This window comes from Oncorhynchus clarkii, chromosome 18 (genome assembly GCF_045791955.1).
Source record: "Oncorhynchus clarkii lewisi isolate Uvic-CL-2024 chromosome 18, UVic_Ocla_1.0, whole genome shotgun sequence".
NCBI classification, from domain to species: domain Eukaryota; kingdom Metazoa; phylum Chordata; class Actinopteri; order Salmoniformes; family Salmonidae; genus Oncorhynchus; species Oncorhynchus clarkii.
The window spans coordinates 41,574,463-41,601,930 of record NC_092164.1 but is presented as its reverse complement, the minus strand read 5'-3'; the positions used below and the strand labels follow the sequence as shown (position 1 = coordinate 41,601,930).

Below are 27,468 nucleotides of genomic sequence, written 5' to 3'. Positions count from 1 at the left end.
AAATACTTCTATGTTTGAGGAATTTTAATGATGGGATTTCTGTTGTTTTGAATTTGGCGCCCTGCACTTTAGCTGGCTGTTGTCATATCGATCCCATACGCGGGATCACAGCCCTAAGAAATTATTAATTTGTTACTGTTAGGGATAAGGGGTTTGGTTATGGGTAGGGTGAGAGTTAGAGTTATGGGTTGGCATGCCTGCCACATCCCTTTAGTCAAATCTGCAGAGACCGACTTCAGACAGACACAGCACCACTCCGGCAATGTCCACCACGCTTATGGATCACAGGGATGCGGAGGATGTAGAATGCAACCACAACACTTGTGATCTGCTGCGTCAACTTGGTTCACCAGTCCGTGGAGGCAGCAGTAGGATGTGACCAGCACAGAGAATGGGATCATGAACCCCAGCGCGTGTCTTGGCAGCACTCATTGCCCATTTCGCGAGTCGTCACAGCGGGGCCAGTCAGGCCGCATGCAAGCCCCTACAGGGCCAGGAGCAGTGCAACCTCCCCCTTGCGTCCCAGCCGGTTCCACATCTGCAGGTAGAGCACCTGGAGTGATGGTGGCTAGCTTGCAGAGTCCAGTCGCCCAGGAGAGTAGGTATCGAGAGGTATCGTGAAAAATAATGTTACTGATACATTTCAGTTAATGAACCTCTCGGAATGAACGCTTAGCTAATTGGGCCAAATATAATACCAGTCAAAAGGATATCTACAGTGATACTAATACTGAGGCCATGTACTCTAAACTCACTGGTCTTCATGATGTTACTAATATTGAAACCATGTGCTCTAAACTCACTGGTCTTCATCATGTTACTAATACTGAATAAATGTACTCTAAACTCACTGATCTTCATGATGTTACTAATACTGAAGCCAAGTGCTCTAAACTCACTGGTCTTCATGATGTTACTAATACTGAAGCCAAGTGCTCTAAACTCACTGGTCTTCATAATGTTACTAATACTGAAGCCAAGTGCTCTAAACTCACTGGTCTTCATGATGTTAGTAATACTGAAACCATGTGATATACTGTATCATAATGATGTCAAAGTAGTATTTCTTGAATGCAAATGATATGACTGTATTCACTCATTCAAGTTTGGAGGCGTATAGAAGTTGAGTAGGGCATGAATAGTTTGGTTCAGACGGGGTCAACACTCATGCTGTTGTGTACTGAAATGAGTTCTTCTTACAATATGAAGAGAAATCGAAGCGTAAATGTAAACCTGTTCTTAACTTTGCTTAACATGTCCTTCAAAAGAAAGCATTTTCTACAGCTCTGTATCCTTATTGGTCCCAGTGTGTTTACAAAGATTAAACATTTTTGGAGAATGTAATGAGAGATATGTACAGTATGCGTCATTTTTCAAATAATTGGTCTTTAAATCACTTTAGAATACGGGAGGGGCGCCGTAACTCTGCAGCTGTTGAGTCAGAGCAGTTCCTCTTTAGCTGAGGGAGGTTTTTGTATGACGCTCTAACACTGTGTGAACGGATAGCTGGAACCCTGCTGACAGTAGTAATCTCCTGCATCTTCAGCCTGGACTCCACTGATGGTCAGAGTGTAATGAGTGTTTGAACTACCAGATCCACTCCCACTGAAACGACCTGGAATCCCAGACTGGCGGTTTGTACCATGATAAACCAGGAGTTTAGGAGCTTCTCCAGGTGTCTGCAGGTACCACTGGAGATTATTACCCGTACTTGAACTGGCTGTACAGCTGATAGAGACAGTCTCTCCTGGACTAACAGACTGAGATTTAGGAGACTGAGTCAGAATTATATCTGCTGATGAGTCTGAAACATAAACAAAAGTAAAGAAAGGTTGATTATTAATCACAACAAATAGACATTGATAATCTTACACATTATAACATGAAACATATCAGGCAAAACCAGATTGTTTTTTATTAAAACCTTTAAATTTCACAAAGTTTAAATCTGAAGCCAAAACCATCATGAATCCAAGTTAGTCAACGTGTCTCTCACCCTGAACAAGGAGCCCCAGTGTCCCCAGCAGTAGAATCAGTGACATCATCATTATGCTGCGTGTCAGTGGCTCTGAAAGGAGTGAACAGTCACTGATCAACACTGGGGTTTTAAAAGTATGTGGAGCAATGAGGCAGGACAGATATGCAAAACCCCAATATTTTACGCAAATACACCACACATACAAAAGAAGTCAACAGTTTCCCAAGGTAGGCCTACTGTATATTACATTTGAGAATACTGAAATCATAAACCACACAAGGTAACAACTATATCATAAATGAGCCCACGTACACAGTGGTTTATGTCCATCAACAGTGGTTTTCAGGCTCAGAAGGTCATTTAAGTTTAACAGTAGAATTACTGCCTCTGTATTTTTCAGACCTTCTCAAGATGGACAATAGTGGTGCTCTGTACAAGCTCCCCCAGATCCGTATGAAATGAAAGTTACACATATACCCATTCAGTTCTCAGGAGCATATGTAGTGTTCAACTTTATTTATTTTTATCCAGTTTACTTTCCATTTTCCATTAGTCAGCACCTATTGAAACATTTTGGGGTGTGCGTCAGATCAGAGCAGGAGAGTATAGATACACACATGTATCGTGGCCATGTACAAGATGTCGGAGGACGCCAGGTTCAGCATGAGACACACGGTAAAGTTGGGGTGTTGGGACTAGCTGCGCAGTTTGACCACCAGAACAGCTATGTTACCAGGGAGGCCCAGCACACAGCACAGCCCCAGGACAGCCCCAGGAAATCAGGCGGCCTGAATCCAGGGAGGTGGGGTCCATGCTGGATGTGCTGGAGGAGTTCAGGTGCTCCGTGGTCAATGAAAGATAAGAGATCTAAGAGATATCTGGAAGACAGTAGACTTCAGACATTTCATTATTTGTTTCTAAAAAAATGAATACTGTTAAAACAGTCTCTACACTAGTAAACAGAGTGCATGAAATCCTCACAAGTTTTTATCTTCTCTTGAGCTCATGTCATAGAGTGATAATATGTGAAATGTGTGGGTTAACTGCTTCTGGTCAGATTCCTCCTGATGAGCTGTGTGTGTGTTTTTTTGTTGCAGATTTACCCCCTTTTCTCCCCAATTGGTAGTTACAGTCTTGTCTCATCACAGCAACTCCCCTATGGACTCAGGAGAGGCGAAGGTCGAGAGCCATGCGTCCTCCGAAACACAATCCTGGAAAGCCGCACTGCTTCTTGACACACTGCTCACTGAACTCGGAAGCCAGCCACAGCAATGTGTTGGAGGAAACACTGTCCAGCTGGCAACCGAGATCAGCTTGCAGGCGCTTTTTCCACCACAAGAAGTCGCTAGAGCTTGATGGGACAAGGAAATCCAGGCCGGCCAAACTCTTACCTAACCCGGAAGACGCTGGCCCAATTGTGCCATGCTTCATGGGTCTCCCGGTCATGGCCAGCTGTGACACAGCCTGGGATCAACCTCAGGTCTGTAATGACGCCTCAATCACTGCGATGCAGTGCCTTAGACCGCTACGCCACGTTTCCACGTCATTTCAATGAAATTATGTTGAACACATGTGGAACAGACATTGAAATGACATCTGCCCAGTGGGATGATTGCACTTCAAATTTCCTACCTGACACAGATAAATCTAGCATAAATCTACCATGACTGCTATCTTATGTTATCTTAATTTGGAAGCTATTGACAATATCTGGTCATTTGCATAAAGAGTGGGAAGCAACCATGAGTTCTCATATGTTCTCATATTCTGACTTGAGCCTACATAACAACTGCATGAACTTTACAAAAACCATGTGATCAAAGGTCATGAAGTTTTGACTGTAGTTGACTGCAAGTTTCTGCAGTTTCTCCTCACCAGTTGCAACTTGCAGCCATCGCCTGCGTTGTGGGAGGCTCTATTGCCTGCCAATCATTAGGGTGTTTTTGTTTGACCCACGTGAAAGTGACCAAAGACATGATTGAAACAGATTTGCCACAAATCATGTACAGATGTACACATGGAGCAGGTCCCACTTACTAGGGAGAATGTTCCAGACAGTGTGACTCTTCCGCAAAATGCCGCTGGCAGATATTTTTATTCATAATAATGTAAAAAATTGGACTTTTGACTTTTCCCACATTTTGTTGTGTAACAAGATGGGTTTCCAATGGATTTAATTGTCAATTTTTTTGTCAACGATCTAAGTTCAAAACTGTAACTACTTAAAGGCAACTCAGAAACATTCAATGTCGTCTTGGTAAGGAACTCCAGTGTACATTTGGTCTTGTGTTTTAAGTTGCTGTCCTGCTGAAAGATGAATTTGTCTCACAGTATCTGGTGGAAAGCAGACTGAACCAACTTTTCCTCTAAGATTGTGCCTGTGCTTAGCTCCATTCCATTTATCCCTCCAAAAAACTCCAGAGTCCTTGCCGATGACAAGCATACCATCACACTCTGTAACTATCTTAAAAAGTCCCCATTCAATTCAGGCTGTTAGACAACAAAATGTGGAAAAAGTCAAAGGGTGTGAATACTTTCTGAAGGCACTGCACATCAACATAGTCCACCAGCCATTTTCAAAATGTTGAAAGTTCAATGGGGAAAGTGAATGTGTCCAGTCTACTGGAGTTCCAGAGTGTACCAGTAGGGGGCATCAGTTCCATGTCTCTGTTATCATTCCCCTCTGTGTCTGTCTGGAGGTTTTTGTCCAGCCAGTCAATCAGAATCTATCACTGTGGTGGACTTTCGGTGGAGGGACCAAACTGAGTGTTGGCAGTAAGTATTCAGTTCTTGATCTTGACCTCTGATATCAAAATCCCAATTCATTTTCTTAACAATATTACAACTCCCTTAAATAGAAGGTAAAAATGTATATTTATTCTTCGAGAATTTGTTTTGCATTTATTTTCCTTAAAGTAAACTTAGTTCAATCAAAATGCCTATTCAAGATGTAATATATCAAACAAGGTTATACAGTGTGTATTCATTTGGAACAGAGATACTGTTGAAATCAGTGGTTTAGATGAATGTGGCTTTACAAAGAGCAAAAGCAGTGTCTCTATAGTGTCAGAGGTTTTTGTACGGCCGCTGAATGAGATTGTATCACTGTGGTACACTTTTGGTGGAGGCACTAGACTGGATGTTGGAAGTAAGTTTACCTACCTCTAATATAGAAAATGTTCTGACCTTGCATATAGATGCACTGATGATCTTGTGAGAGAAGAAACTAAGATTAAAATGGAAATAAATGCTATGCATAGTTATGTTTTTGGTTAAAGAGTTATTCTGTTCATAAGAGTCCCCATTTGTGTGAAAATATATTTTGGTTAAACCTCAAATATTAAGCTATTATTTTTGGTTAACAGACCTAGTCTCGTAAATAATATCACTATTCATTTTATTTAAATGTGTATTTTAAATGTATATAATTGTTGTAAGATGGTTATATTCAACTTAATTCACTCCTTCAGCATTCAGCTGCAAGGTATTGCTTAGATTTGCTATCTATTTGCTATTTACTATTTTGTATCTTATTTGATCCCATTTGTTGTTTTATTTGCTATCTATTGAAAAGACTTGCTATCTTGTGAAGTCCAGCTTTTCTGCTGTTCATATGAATATAGGTTTATTTTCAATTTGATACAATATCTTGTAAATTACACGTAACTTTATTCATTTTCTTTTCGAAAATGTAAAACTTAAATGTTTTAGTGTGATTTTTAAATTAAATGTATTTCATTGTTTACAGTCAACTGGAATTTATTTCTTCAGCACAGGCATATTATCAACCAATTGTAATTTAATTAATCATTTAAGAATTGTTCATACATTCTGTGAAATGTTCTTTAAAAGAATAATCATAATAATTAATAATGAAATGCAGTTTGATTCCATTACAGTAACATTTTAAATAGTACAATTTTGAAGATAGTTGATTGTATTTTCAGTCATCTCATGTAGTTATAATATGCTTCAGTAGCTACTCAAAGGGAAGTGTGATAAACTGACTGTCTGTATGAGGAACAGAAACCTACTGATGGAAAAAAAATGTAATTTACAGCTAAGATGTAAAACTGCTGCATCATTATTGTCGTATCAGTCTGATGATTGATTGATAGTTCCCCTCTCCATAACTTCCCACCTGTCTTTTAGGTGATGTTCGTCCCGCCCTGACAGTCCTGCCCCCCTCCAGTGTGGAGCTGCAGCAGGGGAAGGCCACTCTCATGTGCCTGGCCAACAAGGGCTTCCCCTCAGACTGGAAGCTGAGCTGGAAGGTGGACGGCAGCAGCAGCAACACCTGGGAGGTGACCGGGAGCCCCGGGGTCCTGGAGAAGGATGGCCACTACAGCTGGAGCAGCACCCTGACCCTCCCTGTCGACCAGTGGAAGAAGGTGGGCTCTGTGACCTGTGAGGCCACCCAGGGCTCCCAGTCTCCTCTCTCTGAGACACTGAGGAGAGACCAGTGTTCTGATTAATGAGCTCCCCCTTTGACTCCAGTGTGGCCTGGAGCTGGATCCTGTGTGGGAATCCTTCCTCCAGCTGGAGCTTTTAGCATAGTGGAACAAAGAACAGAACACATGTCTGAATAGATCTGCTTGGCTTTCATATCATGTGTTCTGAACCTTATTACCATAATGCTGTTGTTTCTGACATGTTGAGACAATAAAGACATTCAAAATGTTAAATTGTGTGTCTGGATATCATTCTTTAATGAGGTTTACCATTAGACATTTTTCTTTATGATTTGTTTAGTTTTCATAAGGAATGGAGAGCTCTGCCATGAAACACAATGTTACTGATACATTTCAGATAATGAACCTCTCTCAATGAACGCTTAGCTGATTGGGCCAAGTTTGGTACCAGTCAAAAGGATATCTACAGTACGACTAAAACTGAATCCATGTGCTCTAAACTCACTGGTCTTCATGATGTCACTAATACTGAAGACATATTATAAACCCACTGGTCTTCATGATGTTACTAATACTAAAGACATATTATAAACCCACTGGTCTTCATGATGTTACTAATACTGAAGACATATTATAAACCCACTGGTCTTTATGATGTTACTAATACTAAAGACATATTATAAACCCACTGGTCTTCATGATGTTACTAATACTAAAACCATGTGCTCTAAACACACTGGTCTTCATGATGTTACTAATACTGAAACCATGTGCTCTAAATCTACTGGTCTTCATGATGTTACTAATACTGAAGACATTATAAACACATGGATCTTCATGAGGTTTCTAATACTGAAGACATGTGTTCTAAACTCACTGGAACTCTCTGGGGACATGTGAACATCTGGCTACTGTGCTGCTCTATTCTGGGAGTGTTGCAGTAACCCTGCCCATGCAAATATCCCTTTCAGCCACACCACAGAACACAATCTCCCAGCCTCAAACCCTCTGGGACTGGGGCAGCTGTGTGTGTCTGACTAGAGCTGACTAGGGCTGGAGAACCAGAATTCACGCTGGACTTTGCATAACGTTCAAGTTGGGGACTTCACTCTCAGGTCTTTATATGGCTACGTGATCTACATTTATTTTTTGACAGATATACTGTATCACGATAATGTCAAAGTGGTTCTTCTTGAATTGAAACGATATGACTGTATTCGTTCTGTCAAGATTGGAGAGATATAGAAGTTGAGTAGGGCATAAATGGTTGGGTTTGGACAGGGTCAACATTCATGCTATTGCATGCTGAAATGGGTGCTTCTTACAATATGAAGAGAAGTCAAAGCATAAATATAAACCTATTCTGAATTTTGCTTAACATGTCCTTAAAAAGAAAGCATTTTCTACAGCTTTGTATCCTTAGTGGTCCCAGTGTGTTTACAAAGATTTACATTTTTTTGGAGAATATATTGAGAGAAATGTACAGTATGCGTCATATTTCGAAGAATTGGAGTTTAGAATACTTTAGAATACGGAAGACTCCGTAGCTCTGCAGCTGTTAAGTCAGAGCAGTTCATCTTTAGCTGCAGGAGGTTTTTGTATGGTGTTCTAACACTGTGTGAATGGAACGCTGGTACCCTGCTGACAGTAGTAATCTGCTGCATCTTCAGCCTGGACTCCACTGATGGTCAGAGTGTAATGAGTATAAGGAAAACGAGATCCACTCCCACTGAAACGACCTGGAATCCCAGACTGACGGGTTGTACCAGTATAAACCAGGAGTTTAGGAGCTTCTCCAGGTTTCTGCAGGTACCAGTGGAGATTATTACCCGTACTTGAACTGGCTGTACAGCTGATAGAGACAGTTCTCTCCTGGACTAACAGACTGAGATTTAGGAGACTGAGTCAGAGTTATATCTGCTGCTGATTCTGAAAAATAAAACAAAAGTGTACAATGACTGATTAGTAAGGTTATCACAACAAATATCTATTTTCCAAATACTATCATGAAATATATCAGGCAAAACCAGAAGATATAAAGAAAATTATCTGCAATATTCACAAATGAAGTTTAATTCTGAAGCCAAATCCATCATGAATCACAGTTAGTCAGTGTATCTCACCCTGAACAAGGAGTCCCAGTGTTCCCAGCAGTAGAATCAGTGACATCATCATTGTGTTGCGTGTCAGTGGCTCTGAAAGGAGTGAACAGTCACTGATCAACACTGGGGTTTTAAAAGTATGTGGAGCAATGAGGCAGGACAACTATGCAAAGCTTTCATCATTTACACAAATACACGCTCCGTGCACGTGCACACACACAGATAAACAAAGTCAGCAATTTTCAAAAGCTAGGTCTACCGTGAGACTCATCCGGAAGCTGATAAGAAATCCTGCTATGCCATCAGACGAACCATCAAACAGGCAAAGTGTCAATACAGGACTAAGATTGAATCCTACTACACCGGCTCTGATGCTTGTCGGATGTGGCAGGGCTCGAAAACTATTACAGACTACAAAGGGAAACCCAGCCGTGAGCTGCCCAGTGACGGGAGCGAACCAGACGAGCTAAATGCCTTTTATGCTCGCTCCGAGGCAAGCAACACTGAAGCTTGCATGAGAGCACCAGCTATTCTGGACGACTGTGTGATCACGCTCTCGGTAGCCGATGTGAGCAAGACCTTTAGACAGGTTAACATTCACAAAGCCGCGGGCTAGAGGGAATACCAGAACGTGTACTCAAAGCATGCGCGGACCAAGTGTCTTCACTGACATTTTCAACCTCTCCCTGGCTGAATCTGTAATACCTACATGTTTCAAACAGACCCCATAGTCCCTGCGCCCAAGAAAGAGAAGTTAACCTGCCTGAATGATTCCCGCCCTGTAGCACTCAGGTCGGTAGCCATGAAGTGCTTTGATAGGCTGGTCATGGCTCACATCAACACGATCATGCCAGAAACCCTAGATCCACTCCAGATGACACAATCTCAATCGCACTCCACACTGCCCTTTCCCACCTGGACAAAGGGAACACCTATGTGAGAATGCTGTTCATTGACTACAGCACAGCATTCATCACCACAAAGTGCCCACAAATCTCATCACCCTGGGAGTAAACACCTCCCTCTGCTACTGGATCCTGGACTTCCTGACTGACTGCCAAACAGGTGGTAAGAGTAGGCAACAACACATCTGCCACGCTGATCCTCAACACTGGGGCACCTCGGGGGTGCGTGCTTAGTCCCCTTCTATACTCCCTGTTCACCCACGACTACATGGCCGGGCATGAATTCAACACTATCAAAAGTTTGATGACGACACAACAGTGGTAGGCCTGATCACCGACAACGATGAAGCAGCCTATAGGGAGGATGTCAGAGACTTGGCAGTGTGGTGCCAGGACAACAACCTCTCTCTCAATGTGAGCAAGACACAGGAGCTGATCGTGGACTATAGGAAATGGAGAGCTCTGCCATGGAAAATAATGTTACTGATACATTTCAGTTAATGAACCTCTCTCCATGAAAGCTTGGCTGATTGGGCCAAATATAATACCAGTCAAAATGATATCTACAGTGATACCAATACTGAAACCATGTTCTCTAGATTCCCCAGTCTTTATGATGTTACTAATACTGAAGCCATGTTCTCTAGACTCCCCAGTCTTTATGATATTACTAATACTGAAGCCATGTTCTCTAGACTCCCCAGTCTTTATGATGTTACTAATACTGAAGCCATGTTCTCTAGACTCCCCAGTCTTTTTGATGTTACTAATACTGAAGCCATGTTCTCTAGACTCCCCAGTCTTTATGATGTTACTAATACTGAAGCCATGTTCTCTAGACTCCCCAGTCTTTATGATATTACTAATACTGAAGCCATGTTCTCTAGACTCCCCAGTCTTTATGATGTTACTAATACTGAAGTCATGTTCTCTAGACTCCCCAGTCTTTATGATATTACTAATACTGAAGCCATGTTCTCTAGACTCCCCAGTCTTTATGATATTACTAATACTGAAGCCATGTTCTCTAGACTCCCCAGTCTTTATGATGTTACTAATACTGAAGTCATGTTCTCTAGACTCCCCAGTCTTTATGATGTTACTAATACTGAAGCCATGTTCTCTAGACTCCCCAGTCTTTATGATGTTACTAATACTGAAGCCATGTTCTCTAGACTCCCCAGTCTTTATGATGTTACTAATACTGAAGTCATGTTCTCTAGACTCCCCAGTCTTTATGATGTTACTAATACTGAAGTCATGTTCTCTAGACTCCCCAGTCTTTATGATGTTACTAATACTGAAGTCATGTTCTCTAGACTCCCCAGTCTTTATGATGTTACTAATACTGAAGTCATGTTATCTAGACTCCCCAGTCTTTATGATGTCACTAATACTGAAGCCATGTTCTCTAGACTCCCCAGTCTTTATGATGTTACCAGAGCCATGTATTAGAGAGGACATTGAGGTTTCTGCATTATGATGTATTTACATGACACTTCAACATTCTGTAGCAGGCATAGTAGCTCCCCATTAACATTACATGGGGGATATTTAAACAATGCTATGTAACTGAATATTACAGTTACACAGCATTGTTATCTCAACTTCATCTCGGCCCTAACAACACTAGTGCCAAAATATCCTCCAAACACCGGCTTCCCAAGCATTATCACTTAATTAGAACAATATTACAAATTCTAAAAGTTGGCCTAAGTCTCTAAATATATGACTCTGGATGTTACCATTACTGAAGCCATGTGCTCCAAGCTCAGTGGAACTCTCTGGGAACAGGTGAACATCTGGCCATGGTACTGCTCTATTCTGGGAGTGTCACCCTGCTCATCCAAATCTGAGTTTCAACCCCACCACAGCTCACAATCTCCCATCCTCAAACCCACTGGGACTAGGCCAGCTGTGTGTGTCTGACTAGGGCTGGGGAAACCAGACTTCACGCTGGACTTTGCATAACATGCAAATTGTGGACTTCACTCTCAGGTCTTTATATGGCTGCGTGAACTAGATTTACTTGTGACAGATATACACTCTCATAATGTCAAAATAGTACTTATTGAATGCAATCAATATGACTGTATTCACTTTCATAGTTGGAGGGGTATAGAAGTTGAGTAGGCCATGAATAGTTGGGAAGTTGGGTTTGGGCAGGTTCAACTTTCATGCTATTGTGTACCTAAATGGGCACAAAATCTAAACCTATTCAGAATTGTGTTCAACATGTCCTAAAAAAAATATTTTTTACAGCTCTGTATCCTGGTGTGTAAACAAAGATTGAAAATGTTTGCTTAATATATTGAGAGATACGTGCAGTATCATAATCCATAGTCTAACCAATTACATTATTGTATTGTAGTTTCATATTTAGATTATTTGTAGTTTAGAGTACTGTAGAATACAGGAGTCTCTGTAGTAATCTCCTGCATCTTCAGCCTGGACTCCACTGATGGTCAGAGTGTAATGAGTTAATGAACTACCAGATCCACTCCCACTGAAACGACCTGGAATCCCAGACTGACGGGTTGTACCAGAATAAACCAGGAGTTTAGGAGCTTCTCCAGGTTTCTGCAGGTACCAGCTAAGCGCATTACCAGTACTTGAACTGGCTGTACAGCTGATAGAGACAGTCTCTCCTGGACTAACAGACTGAGATTTAGGAGACTGAGTCAGAATTATATCTGCTGATGATTCTGAAAAATAAAACAAAAGTGAAGAAAGGCTGATTATTAATCACAACAAATAGACATTGATAATCTTCCACATTCTATCATGAAACATATTAATAAAACCACATCTGGGTTTGGCTGATATCTTCAATATTCACAAATTAAGTTTAATTCTGAAGCTAAACCAAACATGAATCAAAGTCGGTCGAAGTGTCTCTCACCCTGAACAAGGAGCCCCAGTGTTCCCAGCAGTAGAATCAGTGACATCATCATTATGCTGCGTGTCAGTGGCTCTGAAAGGAGTGAACAGTCACTGATCAACACTGGGGTTTTAAAAGTATGTGGACCAATGAGGCAGGACAGATATGCAAAACTCCAATATTTCATGCAAATACACCACGCAGAAAAATGAAGTCAACAGTTTCCAAAGGTAGCCCTACTGTATATTACGTTTGAGAATACTGAAATCATAAACCACACAATGTAAGAACTATATCATAAATGAGCCCACGTACACAGTGGTTTATGTCCATCAACAGTGGTTGTCAGTCTCAGAAGGTTAATTAAGTTTAACAGTAGAATTACTGCCTCTGTATGTTTCAGACCTTCTCAAGATGGACAGTAGTGGTGCTCTGTCACCCTCCTCTGACCAGACTGCATAATAGCAGTTTGTGTGATGTGTGGAGTGGGTGTTTTAAGTTCAAGCTCCCCCAGATCCTTATAAAATTAAAGTTACACACTCTATATACCCATTCAGTTGTTGGGAGCATACAGTGGGGAGAACAAGTATTTGATACACTTCCGATTTTGCAGGTTTTCCTACTTACAAAGCATGTAGAGGTCTGTCATTTTTATTATAGGTACACGTCAACTGTAAGAGACGGAATCTAAAACAAAAATTCAGAAAATCGCATTGTATGATTTTTAAGTAATTAATTTGTATTTTATTGCACAACATAAGTATTTGATACATCAGAAAAGCAGAACTTAATATTTGGTACAGAAACCTTTGTTTGCAATTATAGAGATCATACGTTTCCTGTTGTTCTTGACCGGGTTTGCACACACTGCAGCAGGGATTTTGGCCCACTCCTCCATACAGACCTTCTCCAGATCCTTCAGGTTTCTGGGCTGTCGCTGGGCAATACGGACCTTCAGCTCCCTCCAAAGATTTTCTATTGGGTTCAGGTCTGGAGACTGGCTAGGCCACTCCAGGACCTTGAGATGCTTCTTACGGAGCCACTCCTTAGTTGCCCTGGCTGTGTGTTTTGCGTCGTTGTCATGCTGGAAGACCCAGCCACGACACATCTTCAATGCTCTTACTGAGGGAAGGAGGTTGTTGGCCAAGATTTTGCGATACATGGCCCCATCCATCCTCCCCTCAATACAGTGCAGTCGTCCTGTCCCCATTGCAGAAAAGCATCCCCAAAGAATGATGTTTCCACCTCCATGCTTCACGGTTGGGATGGTGTTCTTGGAGTTGTACTCATCCTTCTTCTTCCTCCAAACACGGCGAGTGGGGTTTAGACCAAAAAGCTCTATTTTTGTCTCATCAAACCACATGACCTTCTCCCATTCCTCCTCTGGAACATCCAGATGGTCATTGGCAAACTTCAGACGGGCCTGGACATGCGCTGGCTTGAGCAGGGGGACCTTGCGTGCGCTGCAGGATTTTAATCCATGACGGCGTAGTGTGTTACTAATGGTTTTCTTTGAGACTGTGGTCCCAGCTTTCTTCAGGTCATTGACCAGGTCCTGCTGTGTAGTTCTGGGCTGATCCCTCACCTTCCTCATGATCATTGATGCCCCACGAGGTTAGATTTTGCATAGAGCCCCAGACCGAGGGTGATTGACCGTCATCTTGAACTTCTTCCATTTTCTAATAATTGCACCAACAGTTGTTGCTTATACTTATGTCATACAATAAAATGGATATTAATTACTTAAAAATGATACAATGTGATTTTCTGGATTTTTGTTTTAGATTCCATCTCTCACAGTTGAAGTGTACCTATGATAAAAATGACAGAAAATGCAAAATTGGCAGTGTATCAAATACTTGTTCTCCCCACTGTATGTAGTGTACATCTTTCTTTTTTTATATACATTTTTGGGGTGTGCGTCAGATCATGCTTTTCACCATCCTATCATAACCCCAAAAAACTGTTTATAGTTTCAAAATATGTTTTAAACTACAGTATCATGTCAATCTCATGGTGTGTCAATCCTTGCATCTACACTGGGGACTAAAGATAGGAGGGAGGACTGACAGTCATAGCAGTCATACCTCATATCAGAGGTGTTGAGGGTTTCTCTGTCATATAGAAATATAGCCTATGCTGTTGAATACATGGTTTACAGCATCAATTTATGTTGATGATTCAGCCTTTTCTCTCATTTTGAACCAAAAGACATGGTGCTTAGGGTGAGGATAACGCTTTCTGTCTGTGTACCAAATGTGTTACATCTGACAAATCACAAGTTCTACCTTCATTTGGTCCAGAAACATTTTGTTTGGCCGTGTTGACAAGATGTCTCACTTCTTGTTGTGGCTTAGAATGAAACAGACATAGTTGAACAAATGTTGGGCATCATAGTGGTGCAAGGTTTAAAATGCATCCTTTTACAGTATTTATCTGTTTAAGCAGAAATGTTGTTGCATACATCTAATGTGTTTATCCATTGTGCTCAATAGTAAAATACCTGTCAAGATTTTAAGGCAACTTAACAAGTGTGATGAAGTAATTGAACAAGTTGGAGCTCATCTGAACAAAAGCAGAAGTAGCCTCTATGTAGCCTACTGCAAGAGAAATAAAACATCTATTTATTAATTAAAACTAAATCAATTTATTCATGCATGGGAAAGATGGATTTTACCAATAGAGGTCAAGCTTGAATGGGGGTTAGATCACCAAAGGAACAAATCTAGGCTACCCTATGGATACATAGAAAGTACAGGCTATACAGACAGCTTGCAGGAGGCCCAGAATCCAGCCAGGCAGGAGAGTATAGATCCACACATGTATCGTGGCCATGTACAAGATGTCGGAGGACGCCAGGTTCAGCATGAGACACAGGGTAAAGTTGGGGTATTGGGCCACGCTGCTCAGTTTGACCACCAGAACAGCTATGTTACCAGGGAGGCCCAGCACACATCACAGCCCCAGGACGATGTTTGAAATCAGGCGACCTGAATCCAGGGGGGTGGGGTCCATGCTGGGGGTGCTGGAGGAGTTCAAGTGCTCCGTGGTCGATGAAAGATAAGAGATCTACGAGATATCTGGAAGACAGTAGACTTTAGACATTTAATTATTTGTTTCTAAAAACAATTATACTGTTAAAACAGTCTCTACACTAGTAAACAGAGTGCATGAAATCCTCACAAGTTTTTCTCTTCTCTTGATCTCATGTCATAGATTGATAGTAAGTGAAAGGTGTGGGTTAACTGCCTCTGGTCAGATTCCTCCTGATGAGCTGTGTGTGTGTTTTTTGTTGTTGCAGATTTACCCCCTTTTCTCCCCAATTGGTAGTTACAGTGTTGTCTCATCACAGCAACTCCCCTATGGACTCAGGAGAGGCGAAGGTCGAGAGCCATGCGTACTCCGAAACACAATCCTGGAAAGCCGCACTGCTTCTTGACACACTGCTCACTGAACTCGGAAGCCAGCCACAGCAATGTGTTGGAGGAAACACTGTCCAGCTGGCAACCGAGATCAGCTTGCAGGCGCTTTTTCCACCACAAGAAGTCGCTAGAGCTTGATGGGACAAGGAAATCCAGGCCGGCCAAACTCTTACCTAACCCGGAAGACGCTGGCCCAATTGTGCGATGCTTCATGGGTCTCCCGGTCATGGCCAGCTGTGACACAGCCTGGGATCAACCCCAGGTCTGTAATGACGCCTCAATCACTGCGATGCAGTGCCTTAGACCACTACGCCACGTTTCCACATAATTTCAATGAAATTATGTTGAACACATGTGGAACAGACATTGAAATGACATCTACCCAGTGGGATGATTGCACTTCTAATTTCCTACCTGATTCTAGCATAAATCTACCATGACTGCTATCTTATGTTATCTTAATTTGGAAGCTATTGACAATATCTGGTCATTTGCATAAAGAGTGGGACGCAACTATGAGTTCTCATATGTAGCCTACCGACATTCTCCCTTCATCTCTTCATTGACTTTCCTTCTTATATCCCTCTATTTATTCTCTCCTTTGTTTCTTGATTGAGGTTGTTTCACTGTCCAAGTATTATCTTTTATCAGTTGAAACCTCAACATTTTACAGTAACTGTCAACATCTCAAACATTCTTTCCAACTATAACTCACAGTCCTTATAAAGTCTCACTGAGTCTTTGTGAACTTGATCAGATCCACAGATGACTGACTATACAACGTGGATGGATGGGTCTGTCAATACTATTCGCAGTCAATATAGATTCTAGACTCATCTATTTGTTCTAAGCTAGTCTCCCAGTTTCTGGTGGAAAGCAGACTGAACCAACTTTTCCTCTAAGATTGTGCCTGTGCTTAGCTCCATTCCATTTAATTTATCCCTCCAAAAAACTCCAGAGTCCTTGTCGATGACAAGCATACCCATAATATGGAGCCTCCACTATGCTTGAAAATATGAAGAGTGGTACTCAGTAATGTGTTTTATTGGATTTGTCCCAAACATAACACTTTGTTTTCAGGACATAAAGTTAATTTCTCTGCCACATTTTAGCAGTTTTACTTTAGTGCCTTATTCCAAACAGGATGAATGTTTTGGAATATTTGTATTCTGCACAGGCTTCCTTCTTTTCACTCTGTCATGTAGGTTAGTACTGTATTGAGGAGTAACTACCGTATCATGTTGATGATCCATGCTCAGTTTTCTCCTATCACAGCCATCACACTCTGTAACTATCTTAAAAAGTCCCCATTCAATTCAGGCTGTTAGACAACAAAATGTGGATAAAGTCAAAGGGTGTGAATACTTTCTGAAGGCACTGCACATCAACATAGTCCACCAGCCATTTTCAAAATGTTGAAAGTTCAATGGGGAAAGTGAATGTGTCCAGTCTACTGGAGTTCCAGAGTGGACTAGTAGGGGGCATCAGTTCCATGTCTCTGTTATCATTCCCCTCTGTGTCTGTCTGGAGGTTTTCAGAATCAGAATCTATCACTGTGGTGGACTTTCGGTGGAGGGACCAAACTGAGTGTTGGCAGTAAGTATTCAGTTCTTGATCTTGACCTCTGATATCAAAATCCCAATTCATTTTCTTAACAATATTACAACTCCCTTAAATAGAAGGTAAAAATGTATATTTATTCTTCGAGAATTTGTTTTGCATTTATTTTCCTTAAAGTAAACTTAGTTCAATCAAAATGCCTATTCAAGATGTAATATATCAAACAAGGTTATACAGTGTGTATTCATTTGGAACAGAGATACTGTTGAAATCAGTGGTTTAGATGAATGTGGCTTTACAAAGAGCAAAAGCAGTGTCTCTATAGTGTCAGAGGTTTTTGTACGGCCGCTGAATGAGATTGTATCACTGTGGTTCACTTTTGGTGGAGGCACTAGACTGGAGTTTGGAAGTAAGTTTACCTACAGTGCCTCTAATTACTAATTCAAGAAAATGTTCTGACCTTGCATATAGATGCACTGATGAACTTGTGAGACAAGAAACTAAGATTAAAATGGAAATAAATGCTATGCATAGTTATGTTTTTGGTTAAAGAGTTATTCTCTTCATAAGAGTCCCCATTTGTGTGAAAATATATTTTGGTTAAACCTCAAATATTAACCTATTATTTTTGGTTAACAGACCTAGTCTCGTAAATAATATCACTATTCATTTTATTTAAATGTGTCTTTTAAATGTATATAATTGTTGTAAGATGGTTATATTCAACTTAATTCACTCCTTCAGCATTCAGCTACAAGGTATTGCTTAGCTTTGCTATCTATTTGCTATTTACTATTTTGTATCTTATTTGATCCCATTTGTTGTTTTATTTGCTATCTATTGAAAAGACTTGCTATCTTGTGAAGTCCAGCTTTTCTGCTGTTCATATGAATATAGGTTTATTTTCAATTTGATACAATATCTTGTAAATTACACGTAACTTTATTCATTTTCTTTTCGAAAAATTAAAACTTAAATGTTTTAGTGTGATTTTTAAATTAAATGTATTTCATTGTTAGGTGTTTACAGTCAACTGGAATTGATTTCTTCAGCACAGGCATATTATCAACCAATTGTAATTTAATTAATAATTTAAGAATTGTTCATACATTCTGTGAAATGTTCTTTAAAAGAATCATCATAATAATTAATAATGAAATGCAGTTTGATTCATAGGAGTTTATTCCATTACAATAAGGGAGGAATATTTCACATTTTAAATAGTAAAATTTTGAAGATAGTTGATTGTATTTTCAGTCATCTCATGTAGTTATAATATGCTTCAGTAGCTACTCAAAGGGAAGTGTGATAAACTGACTGTGTATGAGGAACAGAAACCTACTGATGGAAAAAAATTGTAATTTACAGCTAAGATGTAAAACTGCTGCATCATTATTGTCATATCAGTCTGATGATTGATTGATAGTTCCCCTCTCCATAACTTCCCACCTGTCTTTTAGGTGATGTTCGTCCCACCCTGACAGTCCTGCCCCCCTCCAGTGTGGAGCTGCAGCAGGGGAAGGCCACTCTCATGTGCCTGGCCAACAAGGGCTTCCCCTCAGACTGGAAGCTGAGCTGGAAGGTGGACGGCAGCAGCAGCAGCAACACCTGGGAGGTGACCGGGAACCCCGGGGTCCTGGAGAAGGACGGCCACTACAGCTGGAGCAGCACCCTGACCCTCCCTGTCGACCAGTGGAAGAAGGTGGGCTCTGTGACCTGTGAGGCCACCCAGGGCTCCCAGTCTCCTCTCTCTGAGACACTGAGGAGAGACCAGTGTTCTGATTAATGAGCTCCCCCCTCTGACTCCACTGTTTTTACTCTGCACCTCTCCTTCTTACTGTTCCAGCAATACCAGCACACTGATCTAATGCTGGGCTGGATCCTGTGTGGGAATCCTTCCTCCAGCCGGAGCTTTTAGCATAGTGGAACAAAGAACAGAATACATGTCTGATTCTGATGTCAAATAGATCTGTTTGGCTTTCATATCACATGTGTTCTGAACCTTTTTACTGTAATGCTGTTGGTTCTGACATGTTGAGACAATAAAGACGTTCAAAATGTTAAATTGTGTGTCTGGATATCAATAAACAGCATTCTTACATTGGTGTTCCTCTTGTCCAAATGGGATAGGGCAGAGTACAGTGATGGCGATTGCATCGTCTGTGGATCTATTGGGGCAGTAAGCAAATTGAAGTGGGTCTAGGGTGTCAGGTAAGGTAGAGGTGATATGATCCTTGACTAGTCTCTCAAAGCACTTCATGATGACAGAGGTGAGTGCTACGGGGCAATAGCCATTAAGTTCAGTTACCTTTGCCTTATTGGGTACAGGAACAGTGGTGGCCGTCTTGAAGCATGTGGGGACAGCAGACTGGGATAGGTAGATATTGAACATGCCTGTAAACACACCAGCCAGCTGGTCTGCACATTCTCTGAGGATGCGGCTAGAGATGCCGTCTGGGCTGGCAGCCTTGCGAGGGTTAACACATTTAAATGTTTTATTCAAATCGGCCACGGAGAAGGAGAGCCCACAGTCCTTGATAGCAGGCCGCGTCGGTGGCACTATGTTATCCTCAAAGCGTGCAAAGAATGTGTTTAGCCTGTCCGGAAGCAAGACGTTGGTGACGCGGCTGGTTTTCCTTTTGTAGTCCGTGATTGTCTGTAGTCCCTGCCACATACGTCTCATGTCTGAGCCATTGAATTGCGACTCCACTTTAACTCTATACTAGAGGTCAACCGATTATGATTTTTCAACGCCGATACTGATACCGATTATTGGAGGGCAAACAAAGCCGATACCGATTAATCGGCCAATTTGTTTTCACATGTATTTGTAATAATGACAATTACAACTGTACTGAATGAACACTTATTTTAACTTAATATAATACATTAAATAAATAATGAAACATGTTCAATTTGGTTTAAATAATGGAAAAACAAAGTGTTGGAGAAGAAAGTAAAAGTGCAATATGTGCCATGTAAGAAAGCTAACGTTTAAGTTCCTTGCTCAGAACATGAGAACATATGAAAGCTGGTGGTTCCTTTTAACATGAGTCTTCAATATTCCCAGGTAAGAAGTTTTAGGTTGTAGTTATTATAGGAAGTATAGGACTATTTCCCTCTATACCATTTGTATTTCATTAACCTTTGACTATTGGATGTTCTTATAGGCACTTTAGTATTGCCAGTGTAACAGTATAGCTTCCGTCCCTCTCCTCGCTCCTCCCTGGGCTCGAACCAGGAACACAACGACAACAGCCACCCTTGAAGCAGCGTTACCCATGCAGAGCAAGGGGAACAACCACTCCAAGTCTCAGAGCGAGTGACGTTTGAAACGCTATTAGCGCGTGCTAACTAGCTAGCCATTTCATTTCGGTTACACCAGCCTCATCTCGGGAGTTGACATGCTTGAAGTCATAAACAGCACAATGCTTGACACACAACAAAGAGCTGCTGGCAAAACGCACGAAAGTGCTGTTTGAATGAATGCTTACGAGCCTGCTGCTGCCGACCACCGCTCAGTCAGATACTTAGATACTTGTATGCTTGTATGCTCAGTCAGATTATATGCAACGCAGGACACGCTAGATAAACTAGTAATATCATCAACCATGTGTAGTTAACTAGTGATTATGATTGATTGATTTATTGTTTTTTATAAGATAAGTTTAATGCCATAGGACAACAATCAGTCGTATATTGCACAAATCTGGCCTTTATGGAAGAGTGGCAAGAAGAAAGCTATTTCTTAAAGATATCCATAAAAAGTGTCGTTTAAAGTTTGCCACAAGCCACCTGGGAGACACACCAAACATGTGGAAGAAGGTGCTCTGGTCAGATGAAACCAAAATTGAACTTTTTGGCAACAATGCAAAACGTTATGTTTGGCGTAAAAGCAACACAGCTCATCACCCTGAACACACCATCCCCACTGTCAAACATGGTAGTGGCAGCATCATGGTTTGGGCCTGCTTTTCTTCAGCAGGGACAGGGAAGATGGTTAAAATTGATGGGAAGATGGATGGAGCCAAATACAGGAACATTCTGGAAGAAAACCTGATGGAGTCTGCAAAAGACCTGAGACTGGGACGGAGATTTGTCGTCCAACAAGACAATGATCCAAAACATAAAGCAAAATCTACAATTGAATGGTTCAAAAATAAACATATCCAGGTGTTAGAATGGCCAAGTCAAAGTCCAGACCTGAATCCAATCGAGAATCTGTGGAAAGAACTGAAAACTGCTGTTCACAAATGCTCTCCATCCAACCTCACTGAGCTCGAGCTGTTTTGCAAGGAGGAATGGGAAAAAATTTCAGTCTCTCGATGTGCAAAACTGATAGAGACAAACCCCAAGCGACTTACAGCTGTAATCGCAGCAAAAGGTGGCGCTACAAAGTATTAACTTAAGGGGGCTGAATAATTTTGCACGCCCAATTTTTCAGTTTTTGATTTGTTAAAAAAGTTTGAAATATCCAATAAATGTCGTTCCACTTCATGATTGTGTCCCACTTGTTGTTGATTCTTCACAAAAAAATACAGTTTTATATCTTTATGTTTGAAGCCTGAAATGTGGCAAAAGGTCGCAAAGTTCAAGGGGGCCGAATACTTTCGCAAGGCACTGTAAATAACTAAATACTGCAAAGAACTTGTCGCGATGCTGCCATCTCCATCGGAGCCATCTTGTTCAGATGGCATGTTTGAGATGCTCTGGATCGACGTGTACGACGGCGTGTTCCAGTTGTACTCAGTCAGTTAAAAATGTGCTTTGAGTTTTGAAACATGAGCCATTTTGATGATCTGTTTAAATGTTTGTGCTTAGAGTTGTGAAAATGTACCACATACGTGTGAAAATTTAACCAAAGTGAGTGAAGAAAATGGCAGGTAACCTAGTGGTTAGAGCGTTGGACTTGTAACTGAAAGGTTGCAAGATTGAATCCCCGAGCTGACAAGGTAAAAATCTGTTGTTCTGCCCCTGAACAAGGCAGTTATCCCACTGTTCCTAGGCCGTCATTGAAAATAAGATTTTTTTCTTAACTGACTTGCCTACCTTAAATAAAGGTTAAAAAAAATAAACAAAATAAAAAACATCACACAGACTGCCATTTCACACTGTGGTCAGAGGAGGGCGACAGAGCTCCACAACTGTCCCCCATGAAAAGGTAAGAAGAATATGGAGGCAGCCTAATGTATATCAAATCGGAGAATACTAAAATCATAGACAAACCACACGTTGTAACAACTATTTATTAAATGGGGCCTAGTTTGACTCGCCCACACAGTGTGTGATGTCCCTCAACAGTGGTTGTCAGTCCCAGGAGAAGGTAAATGAAGCTGAACAGTAGAATTGCTGCCTCTATTTCCTTCAAACCTTCTCATGAGGGACAGTAGTGGAGCTCTGTCGCCCTCCTCTGACCACAGTGTGTAATGGCAGTCTGGGTGATGTGTATAGTGGGTGTTTTACTTAAGTTTCACTTTGGTGCAATTTTCACAAGTGTGGTACATTTTCACAACTCCATGCACAAACATCTAAACAGATCATCAAAATGGCTCATGTTTCAAAACTCTATGCACATTATCATGCTGAAACATGAGGTGATGGCGGCAGATAAATGGCACGACAATGGGCATCCGGATCTCCTCACAGTATCTCTGTGCATTCAAATTGCAATCGATAAAATGCCATTTCTACAACCAAAGTATCTAAAACGACGATGGAGGTGGCTTATGGTAGAGAAATGAACATTACATTATCTGGCAACAGCTCTGGTGGACATTCCTGCAGCCAGCATGCTAATTGTACGATCTGTCAAACTGTTATACATCTGTGGCACAAGACTGGCATAAAAGGGACCTTTTATTGTCCCCAGCACAAGGTGCACCTGTCAGGTGGATGGATTATCTTGGAAAATGCTAAATGCGCACTAAGAGGTACAGTGCCTTGCGAAAGTATTCGGCCCCCTTGAACTTTGCGACCTTTTGCCATATTTCAGGCTTCAAACATAAAGATATAAAACTGTATTTTTTTGTGAAGAATCAACAACAAGTGGGACACAATCATGAAGTGGAACGACATTTATTGGATATTTCAAACTTTTTTAACAAATCAAAAACTGAAAAATTGGGCGTGCAAAATTATTCAGCCCCTTTACTTTCAATGCAGCAAACTCTCTCCAGAAGTTCAGTGAGGATCTCTGAATGATCCAATGTTGACCTAAATGACTAATGATGATAAATACAATCCACCTGTGTGTAATCAAGTCTCCGTAGAAATGCACCTGCACTGTGATAGTCTCCGAGGTCCGTTAAAAGCACAGAGAGCATCATGAAGAACAAGGAACACACCAGGCAGGTCCGAGATACTGTTGTGAAGAAGTTTAAAGCCGGATTTGGATACAAAAAGATTTCCCAAGCTTTAAACATCCCAAGGAGCACTGTGCAAGCGATAATATTGAAATGGAAGGAGTATCAGACCACTGCAAATCTACCAAGACCTGGCCGTCCCTCTAAACTTTCAGCTCATACAAGGAGAAGACTGATCAGAGATGCAGCCAAGAGGCCCATGATCACTCTGGATGAACTGCAGAGATCTACAGCTGAGGTGGGAGACTCTGTCCATAGGACAACAATCAGTCGTATATTGCACAAATCTGGCCTTTATGGAAGAGTGGCAAGAAGAAAGCCATTTCTTAAAGATATCCATAAAAAGTGTCGTTTAAAGTTTGCCACAAGCCACCTGGGAGACACACCAAACATGTGGAAGAAGGTGCTCTGGTCAGATGAAACCAAAATTGAACTTTTTGGCAACAATGCAAAACGTTATGTTTGGCGTAAAAGCAACACAGCTCATCACCCTGAACACACCATACCCACTGTCAAACATGGTGGTGGCAGCATCATGGTTTGGGCCTGCTTTTCTTCAGCAGGGACAGGGAAGATGGTTAAAATTGATGGGAAGATGGATGGAGCCAAATACAGGACCATTCTGGAAGAAAACCTGATGGAGTCTGCAAAAGACCTGAGACTGGGTCGGAGATTTGTCGTCCAACAAGACAATGATCCAAAACATAAAGCAAAATCTACAATTGAATGGTTCAAAAATAAACATATCCAGGTGTTAGAATGGCCAAGTCAAAGTCCAGACCTGAATCCAATCGAGAATCTGTGGAAAGAACTGAAAACTGCTGTTCACAAATGCTCTCCATCCAACCTCACTGAGCTCGAGCTGTTTTGCAAGGAGGAATGGGAAAAAATGTCTCTCGATGTGCAAAACTGATAGAGACATACCCCAAGCGACTTACAGCTGTAATCGCAGCAAAAGGTGGCGCTACAAAGTATTAACTTAAGGAGGCTGAATAATTTTGCACGCCCAATTTTTCAGTTTTTGATTTGTTAAAAAAGTTTGAAATATCCAATAAATGTCGTTCCACTTCATGATTGTGTCCCACTTGTTGTTGATTCTTCACAAAAAAATACAGTTTTATATCTTTATGTTTGAAGCCTGAAATATGGCAAAAGGTTGCAAAGTTCAAGGGGGCCGAATACTTTCGCAAGGCACTGTATGTAAGCAGATTTGTGCTTAAAATTTGAGAGAAATAAGCTTTGTGCATTTTCTGAGATATTTTATTTCAGCTCATGAAACATGGGACCAACACTTTACAATACATTCCACTCATTATCTGAATATCAATGATACACTGTAAACTGAGGAATTTCAAGCAGAGAGACAGGCGATACTGTATCAGTAGAAAAGGTGTTCTTGTACAATGTTGCATGGGTCAGAAATGGCATACAACACTGTGCTAGTTTTACATCAACCAACTGCTTTACAATACTCCTTTTTCTGATGATATGTACTGGATTAGGATAAAACTGTAAGACTGGCATTTCTCAACATGCTCACATCCTGCCATTGGATACAAACGATTTAAAACATTGTGCATGTCAAGTTATAGTCAAATATCGTGTGGAAAATACTATATCTACTATTCTTTCTACTCAGCATTTCAAAAAGAACAGTTTAGAAATGTGCATATTGTATTGTTTTGCTATTGGATTAAATCGTAGCTAAATGACTAAATGTTGAGCCTCCTTATCTGATGTATTGGTGACTCAACGAAATGTTTTCATGTTATGTCACGGAAAACTTTGATTTTGCATGAATGACTCAGGTTAAATGTATGAAACCCCAATGACTGCATAATCAAAAGTTCTGAACATAAGATATGGGGGTATTACAAGTGTTATCAGTTTAGAGTTTTGTATTTAGTTTTGAAAATATATCACTTAACATCTGAAGGAATGTGCCAAAATGATTTTATTTTTTTTAAATACGTTCAAGTTCCCCCAGATCCGTATGAAATGAAAGTTACACATTCTATATACACATTCAGGTGTTAGGAGCATATGTAGTGTACAACTTTATTTATTTTTATCCAGTTTACTTTCCATTAGTCAGCACCTATTGAAACATTTTGGGGGTGTGCATCAGATCATGCTTTTCACCATCCTCTCATAACCACAAAAAACTGTTTATAGTTTCAAAATATGTTTTAAACTACAGTATCATGTCAATCTCATGGACTGTCAATCCTTGCATCTACACTGGGGACTAAAGATAGGAGGGTGAGGGTGGATAAAGTTGTCTGCCCGTGTACCAAATGTGTTGCTACATCTGACATATCACAAGTTCTACCAAGTTCTCCAAACAATTCACAAGTTGTGTCACTTCTTGTTGTGGCTTAGACTGAAACTGACATGGTTAGACCCATGTTGTAAATCGGAGTGGTGCAAGGTTTGAAGTGCATGCTCTTATTGATTCATTTAGGCAGAAATGTTGTTCATTAGAACTAGTGTTTCTCTACTGCTCAAATGAGTCAACTTCACAAGTATGACAAAATAATCTGACACTTTATGCCCTCAAAAAAAGGTATCATTGGATGAAAGTAATTTAATCATTCTACCTATATTACATCTAAGCAAATCAAGTAAAATCAATTTGTCTTGATTGTGTTATTTGAACACCACATAGATTTGTGGCTGAAATGTCATGTTAATATTTACATTCAACTAATTTGCCTTTGGATTTTTTTAATTTTTTACTTTGTCTCGTCAAATTAATTTCAGTTTAGTTTACATTGGTCAAACACTTCAGTACAACAACATTCAGCCTTGTTGTGTGAACTAGAATAGGTTGTCTGTTATACTAATGTTAATCTTATGTTTCAGTTAGTGTTGTTTTCATTGCTAGTAAGCATTCAGTGTAATTCAATTACTAAAGATCCACTAACATACATAAAAAAAAGACAACATGCAAAAACATTTGATTTAATATTTGGCTTTAACATACAGCTGCCAAGATCCCTATTCTTCTCGGCTTTCTCCCCTTTAACCATCTCATGCTAAACTTCCCTTTAGTTATATTAGCAGGCCTCAATTTACCTCCATGCCACCTGAGAATACAAACCAACAGTCCTAATTGCAAACACACTGTTCTGAAGGATGGTTGACGCAAACTTCAAAGCTAAGAGACCAAGAGGATTAAACGAGTTGAGTAAATAACAGGTACATTTTAGAACCTTTCCACACACAGCAATGCATGTAGGAGACGAAAGAACTTCCAAAGCAATGTTCACTCAGTCGAGAAGGATTACGCAACTAGAGACACTCTGACCTCCTGCGGACCTAACATTACACCAGATCTTTACCATCATTATCTCTACAGTCTTTTTTACACATCTCCACAATATGTCAGTTACTACTGGCATATTGTCATTTTTAACTTCATTACTGACTAAAACAGTAAGTGACTAAATTCCTTCCGGCACTCAATGAAACGCACCAATTAAACCAATTTTCGCCAAGACTCATTTTGTTTGTGTCAAATATTAACCATATAATTATGCAATTGGGAATGCTGTATTCACTTCCAAATCCTACGCGTAGTGGCTTCAAGAAAACAGAGTTTACAAATAGTCTTGCAAAATGTGTGTACTTTTGTCCTTTAAGGTTAAAGTTCAACAATTTTTTCCAACTTTTGTAACAAATGCATGTAGAATATTTTGCCAACAAAATAATCGAGGCTCATTAAGAAAACAGCCTTAAAACAATGTTTCAGGATTTGAGCATTAATGTCATTTCAAGTTTTAAAATTCTAAGTGCAACAATTAAACTTCTTAAAACACATTTATAAAAATGCAATAAATGATA

At 40.6% G+C, this 27,468-nt stretch overlaps 1 pseudogene and 2 gene segments (V, D, J or C); 2 read left to right on the top strand and 1 right to left on the bottom strand.

Moving 5' to 3' along the window:
- Nucleotides 1-210: 210 nt before the first annotated feature.
- LOC139372328 (C-X-C chemokine receptor type 2-like) lies at nucleotides 211-15,928 on the bottom strand (annotated as a pseudogene).
- LOC139373899 (Ig kappa-b4 chain C region-like) lies at nucleotides 2,609-6,663 on the top strand. The segment is given in 3 exon segments: nucleotides 2,609-2,653; nucleotides 5,021-5,126; nucleotides 6,131-6,663. Coding segments are annotated over 3 exon segments (474 nt in total).
- Nucleotides 15,929-16,938: 1,010 nt separating the features above from the next.
- Nucleotides 16,939-19,305, top strand: LOC139372327 (Ig kappa-b4 chain C region-like). The segment is given in 3 exon segments: nucleotides 16,939-16,987; nucleotides 17,231-17,296; nucleotides 18,721-19,305. Coding segments are annotated over 3 exon segments (441 nt in total).
- The last annotated feature ends 8,163 nt before the right edge of the window (nucleotides 19,306-27,468 follow it).